The sequence below is a fragment of the Rhagoletis zephyria genome, unplaced genomic scaffold (assembly GCF_001687245.7).
Source record: "Rhagoletis zephyria isolate East Lansing unplaced genomic scaffold, Rhagoletis_zephyria_1.1 Rzeph_scaffold_01972, whole genome shotgun sequence".
NCBI classification, from domain to species: Eukaryota; Metazoa; Arthropoda; class Insecta; order Diptera; family Tephritidae; genus Rhagoletis; species Rhagoletis zephyria.
Window position 1 is genome coordinate 75,628 of NW_016159056.1, and position 12,349 is coordinate 87,976.

At 33.9% G+C, this 12,349-nt stretch overlaps 1 protein-coding gene across 5 annotated transcripts in view; it reads right to left on the reverse strand.

Moving 5' to 3' along the window:
- The window catches only part of Su(var)2-10 (E3 SUMO-protein ligase Su(var)2-10), a 52,727-nt gene extending 40,955 nt beyond the window's left edge, over window positions 1–11,772 (reverse strand). For all 5 annotated transcript variants that reach the window (XM_017619844.1, XM_017619845.1, XM_017619842.1 and 2 more), the window contains exons 1-7: window positions 11,599–11,772; window positions 11,007–11,529; window positions 8,824–9,064; window positions 8,521–8,755; window positions 8,273–8,439; window positions 8,111–8,205; window positions 7,622–7,823 (exon numbers count right to left, since the gene is read on the reverse strand). In XM_017619844.1, the coding sequence (XP_017475333.1) occupies window positions 7,622–7,823; window positions 8,111–8,205; window positions 8,273–8,439; window positions 8,521–8,755; window positions 8,824–9,064; window positions 11,007–11,529; window positions 11,599–11,762 (1,627 nt within the window). In that variant the 5' untranslated portion in view covers window positions 11,763–11,772. The remainder of the gene's footprint in view (window positions 1–7,621; window positions 7,824–8,110; window positions 8,206–8,272; window positions 8,440–8,520; window positions 8,756–8,823; window positions 9,065–11,006; window positions 11,530–11,598) is intronic.
- Window positions 11,773–12,349: the final 577 nt, after the last annotated feature.

A 12,349-nucleotide genomic window follows, 5' to 3' on the forward strand; every position in this document is an offset into this window, starting at 1 on the left:
CTTCTCTCTCGTAGAAACATTCAGGAGAATTTTACACTGCGTTTCATAATAATAAAATCGCCACATTTTTAATTATTTTTTGAACTTCCTAAAATACATGTTAATTTTTTATAATCTGTTTGCTGTTAGTGTTGTGCATTTTCTTTCAAATAAAAAACATTCAACACACGTCTAATTAAAAAGCTTGAAATTTTGTTTGAACTTTGCTGAATTTTTTTTTAATTTTGTTACAAAGAGCGTGTGTGAATCGGTAACAAAGTTCGCTGCAAGTAAATTTTTGACAACTATGAGGTGAATAAAATTTCAGTAGCTCATGAGGCTAGTTTATTTAAGCTTTTATTTAACGACAAATTACACACGCCAACAATCTTTGCGATAGTCAAAATTTCTATGCATTTGTCAAAAATGAACTAATAAAATTTTATTCACCTCATACTTGCCAAAAATTTATTCTTCGCGAACTTTGTTATCGATTCACACACACTCAAAGTTCGAAACTTGTATTTAAATGGTTTTTGTTATACAATGAAATTTCCATAAAAAAATAATTATTATATAATAAGAAAATAAATACTCAATATTTGTCAATATGTGGGAGTGTTATGTTTGTGAAGCGCAGTGTTAAAACTAAATTTCAAAACGATCTCGGCAAGGGAAAGTGAAAACTACTTGGCAAACTATTTAACCAAAACTTATGGTGTAAGATATGGCATAGTGGAAACAAGTCTTCAGGGTTTGATTTTTTTCAATAAAATTTAGTCGATATTTTATGCTTAGTGCTTTTTTTTGTCATACTATTAGGTTCTTATACTGAATATACACGAGCAGCCAAGACAAATGAACCGTATGCATCAAACCTAAGCAAATACTTTTTCTTAAAATTTCTAACCTTTTATATAAGTGAAAGGTATGAAATTTTAAGAAAAGGCAATTGCTTAGTTTTTGTGCATACGGCACATTATACTTCTTCCAGTTTCTACCGGTTACAATAAAGGCCAGTTTGCAGCTCTCAAGAAAACGGTCAAGAAAAAAATTGTCATTATTTCGTGTGTGTCCAAGGAATTTTGACATTTGATACTTCACAGCCTATGACAGCCTGTTGCCTCACTCTTTCCTCAAGAAATAATGGAACGGGCATATATTTCTGTTGCGGACATGGGGTGCCTTGTGCTCTTTTTTCACAAAAAAAGCTTTAGAAAACCGTAGTAGAAAGCGTAGCAAATTTCTTAAGAACTGCATACTGCCTCAAGAAAATTTTACACAAGAATAACTCTTATACCATGTTCTGACCGACATCGAAAACATGTTTTCGTTGCTAAAACTAGTTTTCGACCTAAAACATGTGTTTTCGACCTAAAACATGTGTTTTCGTCCATGTAAAATCTGTCAAACGAAAACCAGTTTTCGCTGAAAACTACTTGAAAACTCACGTTCCACTCGTTCCAATCGGTGTCTTCACTAGTTTTTTTTCGATTATTTATGGAAGTGGAAGTCATATTTTATCATCTTTAATACGCTATTTCGTATTTATTGTTAATTGGCTGGCCAAAGTAAAATAAGAATGAAAGTAAGAGGTTGCTAATGAAAAGAAAATGTGGGAAAAGCATTTTGGTTTTGTTTTTGTGTAGCAAAACTGCAATGAGAGGATGTAATAAATGTCAACGAAAACACTAACAGGCGGTGTGAACAGCCTTCAGCCCACAATTCCAAAACTTATTTTCGAAGTGTTTTCGTTGTCGGTCAGAACATGGTATTAGCCATTTCTTGTACGTCATTTTGTTAGGAGTTTTTGCTTTTCTTGAGAGCTGCATACTGGCCTAAAGTAAATAAAATTCGAAATTATAAAATAACTTTGGAAGCGGACAGAAACAAATAAAGCAATAAAACAATAAAGCTGCACACTTTGTTCTAATAAACTATCGTTCATTATCATTACTAATACATGAAAGAAAAAGATCACATCCTCGTCCGAAAGTAGACATTTATGAGGCCAATAAGAGTCATTTAAGAGCCTCAAAAATAGTCTGAAATTAAATGCATATATAAGCATGATAAAAAAATAGGAAAGGAATAGGAAGGTAGAACCAAAATGTATTATACACCTTGGGTAGAACCGCTGGGAGGAAATTTAGTTTTAAAATTGTACACACAAACTCAAGCACACATTCTCATTTTCAATCTCAAACAACAACTTTGATCAATTCCTTTTTTTTACTCTCAATTTTATATGATTTTAAAATGTTGGCAAATTTCAAAAAACAAAATCATGGCCGACGAATTGAGAGAGCGGTTTTACCTTACTATGTTTGTAACTTTTTCCATTCGGTCGTACATGTTTGTTCAGTGGAGTAGATCTTCCCCTCCTCAATACAGGCTCGTTCGGATTCTACATTAGAAAGTGGCCCNTTGGGAGCGTATAAACTCTAAAACTTACTTGTGGTGCGCGTTTGCGTATATAGAATCCTAGTTTTTCTTTCTCTCTGAGATTTTTAAAGTTTTTTTTTTCAATTAAATCATATAATGCCGCATTTCCACTAGGCATTGAAATTACAAAAAACGTATGCCATTTAAAAAAATGTCACGTGAAAATGAACTTGATTTGATGATTACTCTTTTAACGTAATGACACCTTTATTTTTTAATGCCCGATTTTGCAATTTTTGCCATTTAATGCCTAGTGGAGATCCAACTTAAACTTAGATGATTTTTCAAACAAAAAATTAATTTTTCCATGATACAACTAACTTTTAAATTTCATCCACCGTTGAACAAAACAAATTACTCTGCGATAGTGCGATCGAATGCAGCATGCTGCGATCAATCGATCAAAAACTCTGTTTCTTTTGATTTCCTTCGCTATCGCTATTGCTGTCGCGTTGGTGTGCACAAGGCTTTAAATGATATTGAGTATATTCCTGTGATTCGGTCGAAAGGTGTCAGTGTGTGAGAGCAGATAAAAGCGAATTTCAGCTGCAAAGCGTACGAAGTGCGATGATTTGTAGCATATTCTCGCTTTGAAATTATATTTTTTTTTTCATGAAGAATTCTCAAAATAAAAGCTCTTTCTGCTGAGCAATCAAGCTTTCCGATTAGGACGAAAAAGCGATTACTGAATCCGAATTTTTACTGATGTGCATATGTATTATGTATTTAAAGTGCATATACAATACTGGCAGAAGTAATAGAAACACCTTATTTCGACCAATTTTTATATTTCTTTTGTTTATAGGATAATTTGAGCTTAATATATAAAAATTAGCACTATTTTAATAAAAGTCTAGCTCATTAAAAAGTTTCAAGCTTTATACAAATATTATAAAAATTAAACACTACTTCAAACTTTGTATTATTGTATTTTAGGATTTGAGGTATGCAGTTATATCGTTGATTTTTCGGCATTTTTCTGTCCTCCTTCCATATATTAAGTGGTGTATGTTTTATCATGAAAGCGACTGCGACGAGAAAAATAAATTAGAAAGCAACGGTAATTTTAGGTCACATGAAACTTGCACTTCATCCTTAAATTTTTCTAAAAATTTTGAAAAAAAAAAGTTCAAAGCTTTGGCGAAAATTTGTTGGATTATAATTTTTGTACAAAGTTAGAGATGTGCATTTATATGCAGTTTATTCAATGAGCTAAACTTACAAAAGCATCTTAAACATTAAATAAACAAAAGGCAGAAATGATCAAAAAATGCGTTTCTATTATATCTGCCACTAGTGTATCTAGTATGGTACGTTCGAAACCATTTGATAGCAGTGATAGCATTTTCGTAAATTCCAGAAAAAAAAACGGACTTTCCATCTTTCGTCAACAACTTTTTTACATTTGTATTTAGTGTTTTTCAAAATTTTCCTACAAAATATACATACATCCTCGCCTACATACATATGTGTGTCGAGAGATTCTGTTACATACATTGCTATATATTGAAGACAAAAAACATAGATCCATTAATCCACTTATGAATTCAAATCCTCACATCTTAAAAATCAACATGTGCATTCGGTTTCCGTTTCGTTCATTAAAACTTTACGTTTCGCCTTCCGCATCGGTTGACGACGTCTTCGCGCACCAACACGATGCCCCAAATTGAGTAGGTCTTCTTGCGGTACATAAGGCAGATCGTGCACATCGAAATCATGTGGTTCCAAATCGGCAAAGCTGTTCGGTAAATTACTTATGATATTTGGCAAGGGCTCAGTGTTATCGTCGTCCATCATGGGTTCTTCAAAATTATATGCAGTCATGCGATCCGGTGTAATCTCTCGCCTCCTGTAATGTGGTCCACCAGTAGTATTTTCAGTTGGCCGCACGACATTCAATACAAACTCCAATATGCCGGTTACATCGATCATAAAGATGAAAGCAATTACGGCGAGCATAAAACGCGCCATATAAAAGGCATCGTTACGTATCCACGACGATAAAGTGGGCGCATTATTGGCCAGAAAGGCCTCATTAGCTACGATCACATATTGGGCGAGAAAGCGACAAATAAAATTTAACAGCTTCAAGCTAGGCAGCCATACTTGACGCAGGAGGAAGTCGGTGGCATATAATATCAGCGACAATTCAACGAAGAAAATTAAGGCGCGTTGTGGTTTACGTAAAGCACTCGGCCACAATGGACGCAATTTCGACAGAATACAAAGCACAGAAAATACAAATAAGCTGGATGCAACGTTTGGCGTCAGCAGTGGCATGCGCGAATACTTCAATTCAATGATACTAATGCGATTCAAATGCATAAATACTCCAATTAACACTATGATGCAGGATTCAATATATTTCTGTTGGCCCTGCAACTTTTCAAAAGCGATCAACATGGTTGCGGCTGTGGTTGCGTTTGCTCGGACTGAATGCACACGCTTTGTGACACACTGCACTTGAATGAACTTAGCAAGTGATCGTGAACAAAGAGTGGCAAGTTTCAAGAATTTCTTGATTGATTTGTTTGTTGATTGGTTGCTTGATTTAAGGTTTGAACTAACTCGTTACTGACTGTAATGGCGACGTCGTGTATTGGAATTGGTTTGGAATTTTACGTTAGAACCGAAATTTGCAAATGCAATGGAAAATTTTTTGTAACAATTCAATTTTGATGAACTATGTGTTTGCTATTTTTGGAACAATTTTTTGAGAAGAAAATCACAAAAAATTATTTTTACAAATTTCAAAATTGTGTCATATCAAGCAAGTGTGTTGCGATCAGCCTACGAGAAGGTAGCAAAGTAGCTTGCAGCGGAAGTGTTAAAGTTAGAATGTAATTTAACCTGCAAGTGGTGGTGAGAAAGGGAAGCTCGAATTAAGGTATAGAAAAATTTGGAGTTATACAGGGATTAAAACAAATTTATTGTGACTTGAATATATAACGTTAACGTTAATATAGATGTACATATATCAACATGCTAGACGAAATAATTGTATTATATTTTCATTTCAAAATTAATAGCATACTTTCACTAAGAGCTTAACTGCAGTTAAGAGCTCAGGTAAATTTAAGGAACGTTAACATGGGGTGATCAGCACAGTTTTGTCTCTTACTTTTTGCTTTCTTGTTTTCGATTGTTTGTACTTAATGTGAGCAGTTACCTCCTTCGAGTTGTAATCTAATTTTTCAATAAGCATTAACTGCAGTTAAGGCTTGGTGGAAATGAACTCTAAAATACATTCCCTCATTTCACAGTTCAAGCGATGAGTTTGGTACAATGGTTTATCTTATGTATGAAATCTTCTTAAAATAGAGGATGCAGCATTTGAAAATCTCGTATTTAGTTCCAAAGCTACTTCACTGGGGTTTTAGAAAAGGCTTTTGAAAAAGTTCAGAAAATGCATCTCCGTGATTTTTTTTTCTTTTTTCTAAAATCTCACGAAGCCTTAGAATTATTAAATAATCATTTAAGGTAACGCAGCAACAATTGTTAAGTATAAAAATGTGAAATCAATATTATCAATCCCTAAATACCAGACATTTTTCCATCCAATTTGCTCAAAACTGGAGAAAGAGGTATTTGACTTTGCCGTGTAAACACTTAAAAAATTTGACATTATACCGAATTTCTGGTATTGCTACGTGTGAGAGAACTTTTACTTCTTCACGTGGAAACGACAAGAAGGATTCAGAAAAAAAATTTTACAAGAAGAAAATGTTTAGTTTGCATTAGCATGCAGAACATTTTTAAATGGGGCGTCCATTAGCGTTTAAAATTAAATAAGCTGTTAAAGATTATTACAACCTATCAGAAAGTCAAATTCAATTTAATTAATACATTAAATGAATTATACAATCGTTTACATAGTAAATATTAAATGCCTGCACACTGGATTGCTCAGTCGNGGGTATTTGACTTTGCCGTGTAAACACTTAAAAAATTTTACATTAGACCGAATTTCTGGTATTGCTATGTGTGAGAGAACTTTAACTTCTTCACGTGGAAACGACAGGAAGGATTCAGAAAAAAATTTTACAAAAAGAAAATGTTTAGTTTGCATTAGCATGCGGGACATTTTTAAATGGGGCGTCCATTAGCGTTTAAAATGAAATAAGCTGTTAAAGATTATTACAACCTATCAGAAAGTCAAATTCAATTTAATTAATACATTAAATGAATTATACAATCGTTTACATAGTAAATATTAAATGCCTGCACACTGGATTGCTCAGTCGGCCTGAACAATCCACCATGCGAATGCACACTAGACTGAGCAGTCGGTCGGAAACAGGTTTCATTTGTATATACATTGAACATTGATGTATTTTGCGTTACCTATGTGTAAGATTTTCGCATACTGAGATGGACTAGGTAAACTTGGACCCTCTTACATCTCTTGCCAGTTTTCGGATGCCTGAGCAGGGTGCAGATTGCACTGCGAAAATAGAAAGCAGCAGAAGACGTAATTTCAGTCAAATATTACAAATGGCTAGCGAGAAATTGGCTTCATAGTCCTCTCAACTTTTTAAGATAATCAAACTGCCTCCACTTACCATTCGCTCGCTCAGATTTTCATAAATACATTCATATTGCATGAGACTATCAGCTAAAATTATTATTATTTTTTATTATTCATGTTATTACCGCTCACTTTTAGTCAAGGTTTAATATTACTTGCAGTTATTTCCGATTCTGTAACATTTGAAAGTATAACGGTAAAGCGGAAGTTCCGCTCACGAAATCTAATTTCCCATACAATATAAAAATGGGTAAGTTTTTAAAAGTATAGTAACAAATACATAAAAAAAAAATCCATAAAACTGGAGATTTCTGTATGTGACTTTTCTACACACATCCATCTCTTCACAGAAACATTTGAGAAAAGACAATTGAGTTGGAAAAAATACAGCGCGTATAGAGCAGCAGTGTTGCAAGTTAACTTATGAACAACTATTTAATATGCCTAAAGAAGCATATATGTAAGTATTTGCTTCTAAAAATCTACTCAGATATTTATCTTGTTAATATACATATTTATGTATGTATAACCTAAATGTTTTTGTTTTTGATTTTTCCTTCTCTGCACTACTATCCTATCTAAGCTACTATTTCAATATATTTATATGTATTACTTTACTTGGTTCTGGTCAATTTATTGTTTAGTACGAATAAGCATCCAACGTACCAGTTCGTTGCTGTGCAAAAGCATTACGTTGATTTGAGTTTGTGCCACCATTGCCTGCTGCAGTATTGCCATTGCCGCTACCATTAATGCTCGATGTGGATACCGTAGAATTTGCGGCATTGGCGGCAGAACTTTGTTTAATGGCAGGACGTCGTTTAGCTAGGGGCATATCATCATCGGAATCGCTGAGCGTTAAATCGACCTACATAAAATGATTTTAGAGGAAGCTAAATTAGTAATATGGATACATAAGTTGCCAAATATATATGTGGCAAAAAGGTGTCTCCAAAATGTGTTACTATAAAAAACCAAAACAGCCAAAGATTGCCTCTTCGCATTAAATTTGGCACGAGAAACATGAATAGGAAATCAACTTGAAATGCCTGTTGCATGGAGATGTGCATTAAACATTTCCGAATCCTTTTGCAAACTTTTCGAAACACCCAGTGCTCATTTATTGGTTGCCGCTTCTTCTTATTTAAAACCTACCGTTTCACTATTGGTTGTTGATGTTGGTTGGTCATTAGCTACGGCAGGTGGTGCTGCAGATTTAACCATTTTAACATCCTCAGTGGTAATGACTTCTGGAAGAAAAACAAATGGTTAATCAATGTGCACTAATTTTTCAAATATAATTTTCAACTTTCGTACCAATATCATCCGAAATGACTTCCACCTTTTCTACAGGCTTTGTTGGTGTATCAATTATTTGAGCCTCATTCCGCAAACTATGTGTGCTCCAAGAGCCGTCTTTATGCAATTGTATCTCAGTGTCATCGGGTTTGAGAAGTGAAGAGGCGAGAACCTCTTGAAAATAGCTGCAAATAGAAAATAATAATACAACAATCACAAAATAAGGCGCTTGTGCTAATAATGGCTGGACAAGTATGGCCGCGTACCCATCAATGACTAGGTTATCATAAATGGCTGCCTTGTCGCACACTGGGCAATTCCATGTTGGCTTGCGCTCATTCATCTGCAGGTAAAGACTAGCATCAAAACATTGTAAATGCGAACAAGTTGATGCACGACATGGTATGGACATTTTCATCTTGCCCAACGGGCAATTAAGTGATACTTTAAGCATTGTGGTTGCGATTTCACAATCTGCATCCTCAGTTAGTTTCTCTTTGACTGAAATTAATGAAAGATATTTGTAAATTGCAGTACTACTTAATTATAATTCATGCTTTTTCACGTACTTAAACCGCGTGTGTAGTCGGCTGGTTTGACGCCCTTGGTTTTCATGCGATGCAACAATTGCGCCGATGTCAACTTCTTTACTAAGTATACCGCAATACAGTAGCCACGCGTATAATCCGGACACCATTGTACAGTGATTGTATTGGTTACTGTAGGCGAAAGCTTTACGTTAGCTGTTACATTAACGGGGCGCGGTGGTCGTTTTGGTTCAACATTCGGTCTGTTTGTTGGAATGACATTCTGTGAAGAAATAAAGATTTTTTTATTGCTGTTGTTAGAAACTGTAGATTTATTTGACAACTGAAAAGAAGTTCATCTTCACCTAACATAGTTGTGGAAATTATTGTTAATAAAATATAATAAAATTTAGTGAGATGAAATGAAATGCTCATAATTTTCGCATTCTAAAATTTGGTTTTGATTACCAGGCATCATGGCTTCGGGCTCAACTTAAATATTTGGGAATTTGGATTATTCAGTGGTGGACAAATAAAAGGTACGCGATTTTTTTTCAAATTTTTGCTTTGTTTTTCTTTCGTTTATTTAATATTTATTATTTTTTTAATAAAATTACAGCTCATTATCTAACAAGAACCATATAAATTCATGTTTCAAACTTTGTGCAAAAATTATAAAAATTCTCCAAAATTGCATCTAAATTTTCAACTTTTATATCAGATTTTTTAGAATAGGTTTGAGTATGTAGTTTTATAGCAAATTAATAGAATGAAGTATAAGTTTTAAGTTGCTAAAAAATCTCGTTGATTTTTGGCAATTTTTTTAATACATTTTTCTTCCGTACAAAGTATGTTCAACAATTTTTTTGTATAGGAAAAAGTGTGTAATACATTCAGAATAAAACTTATTAAAAATCAAAGCGATTTTTCAGGAACTTCAAACTTGCACTTAAGTCTACTAAAACTTAATGGGCTAATGGGCTGCATACTCAAAAAGAATAGCAGAGAAATACTGAAAACTAAAAACGATTGCTAATCTTTGTCCAGTCACGGCAAAATTCCGAGACAATTTAAATACGATAAAAGGAGTAATCTATGCGCCTTGGCTAAACTTTGTAAATTAGGAAGAAATTATGCAGCAAATAAAAAAAAATAGCAGAAATAAAGAAAATAAAATAAAAAATGGCAGAAATTAGCAGAACTAAAAATACAAGGTGTAAGGAGTATATGGGGCGTTCCATACCAAAACGGACGGGGTTCACACTTCATGTGTTTGATTGGTTTCAAATTTTTTAGGGTTGATGCATAAACATAAATAATAAATAACTATTAAATTTGAGCTTGATTAATATATTTTTAAAAACTTTACACAAAAAAAAACAAGTCGATTTAATAGTTTTCCAAATATCTCGAGAACCGAGCGAGGAAAAAATCAAAAAAAAAATCACACATACACACATCAAAATTCCCTATGAAAAGTAATATTTAAAAATTTTTTTTTTTCTTAAAGAATTTTTAACATAAATTTTTTAATAAAAAAAATTAGTTTTTGAAAATATGCCATCTCAAAAAAATCACAATGGTAGCTATGAGTATTGCGCAATATTTAAGTGTATTATTATGGGGTGCACTCTACAATAATATGAGTTATGAATTTTTTTTACGCCGAAGTTGAGTAAAATAAGTACCTAACAAATTAAAAAATTATTGCAAAATTGCGTTGATTTTTAATATTTTTTATCCTAACGGCTTTTTGGACTTTATACTTATGGAAGAAAATGAGCAAACCCGTTTTCAAAGAAAATCAAAACTAACGACGGTTTTGCAATCGGATAAAACTTGCACTTTAGTATACTAAAATTTATTGAGCGACAAAACTGCATACTCAAAAAAATTCTAAAAAATTTAAAAAAGAGATTTTTTAGAATTGTTCGAGTGTGCCCATGCAATTCAAAGTGCAAGTTTGAAGTAGCTAGGACTTAACGTTGATTTTTGGCAAAGTAAGTTCCACCTAACCCTAACTTCAGGGGCGAAAATTTCGGGAAAACAAAAAAAAAACTGCACATACATATGTAAAAAACAAAATGTTATTCTCAAAACCACTCAATACAACTAAACCAAGTAACTATCGAAAACGTCGACGAACTCCGCATATTAGGCCTTATATTCACACAAAACTACTCTTGGAAGAAATAATAAATACATATAATAAATAACACACTTACCGGCAGTTGACACAGCTTATTGTTAACTTTTACACTAACACTGGGCGGGAAGCAATCCTCTTGTTCGCATGAAGTTTCTAATAGACAAAAACGTAGCTGAACCTGTATTGCATGCTCAATTTTATTACTGTTCCGTATGTCACGATTTGATGCAATTTCTGTGGCTTGCTGTGGTGTCAATGTAAAGTAGAAGGGCACCTCTTGTATACGCTGTGTATTGCGCGGCACAAGCGATGACGGCTTAATCAGCACACCCAGCACATCGTAAAAAGCAAGCTTCTTTAAACGTACATCGGGATGTATGGGTATATGAGTAGGAATGGGATTCATAAATGGTACCATATTATTTGCAACACCAGGCCCTGAGGGCGGTACTCCTGCAATGGGTTGTGCACCGACAGCGGTAGGCTGACCGGTATTTTGCAGACCAGCTGCAGGATTCGGTTGCACCGGCGGCATTTGCATGTGTGAATACATTCTTTTCGGATCTGTTGGCCCGTATTGTTGAGCCTGTTGTTCTGTTCTGTAAGTTATCATATAAAAAATAATTATATAAATTACGCAATGAAGGAAAATCTTTAAGTAAACTTACAGCGAATTTGTGTAAACTTCACGTATTTTATGTGATAATAAATCGTAGTTTGTATGAAGAAGATTTATGACACGTCGTTGCAAATCGCTTTTACGTCCAGCAAAGGAAATATTCAAAAAAGATAGTATCTGCTGAAGCTCTACTACCCGTAGCAAATTTACCATTTCCTCACATTCCTATAAGACAAGAGAAAATCAAAAATTTTGCATAAAATATATTGTAATCAACAGATATGTTTCATAAATATGTATGTATGCATGATACAAATGTAATATAATACCATAAATACATTAAATAGTAGATAAGTATAAAAAACGGAAAACGAACATAATTCAGTGGGGTATCAAACGCAGGCCTAGTTCCATTTCTATTTCTACTTTTACTTTGCACCGACGCTTTTGCGTTTCTCATGCCAGAATTTGGGTTTGCATGTGTTGCTAATCCGGGAAATTTTTTCTTATCTCCAGACATTTCAAAACACTTTATCTCGCACTTTTTTATTATACCGAAACGGAATCGGATATGTATTCACAAAACTCCACTTAATGAAAAAGTCAAACGTTCATCAATCACAATGTAGGTAACTTAACCTCACTCTTTAGGCTTGCTTCATAAAGCGGGATTTTAGGTTGCGGCACCGATACGTTGTCGCTTAACGCGGTATACTATACTATAGTTTTGCACGAAGTGGAGAACAAAGGGTGCGCATACAGCGGACCGCTACTTTGGTTTTGCCGATTTTGACAATTTT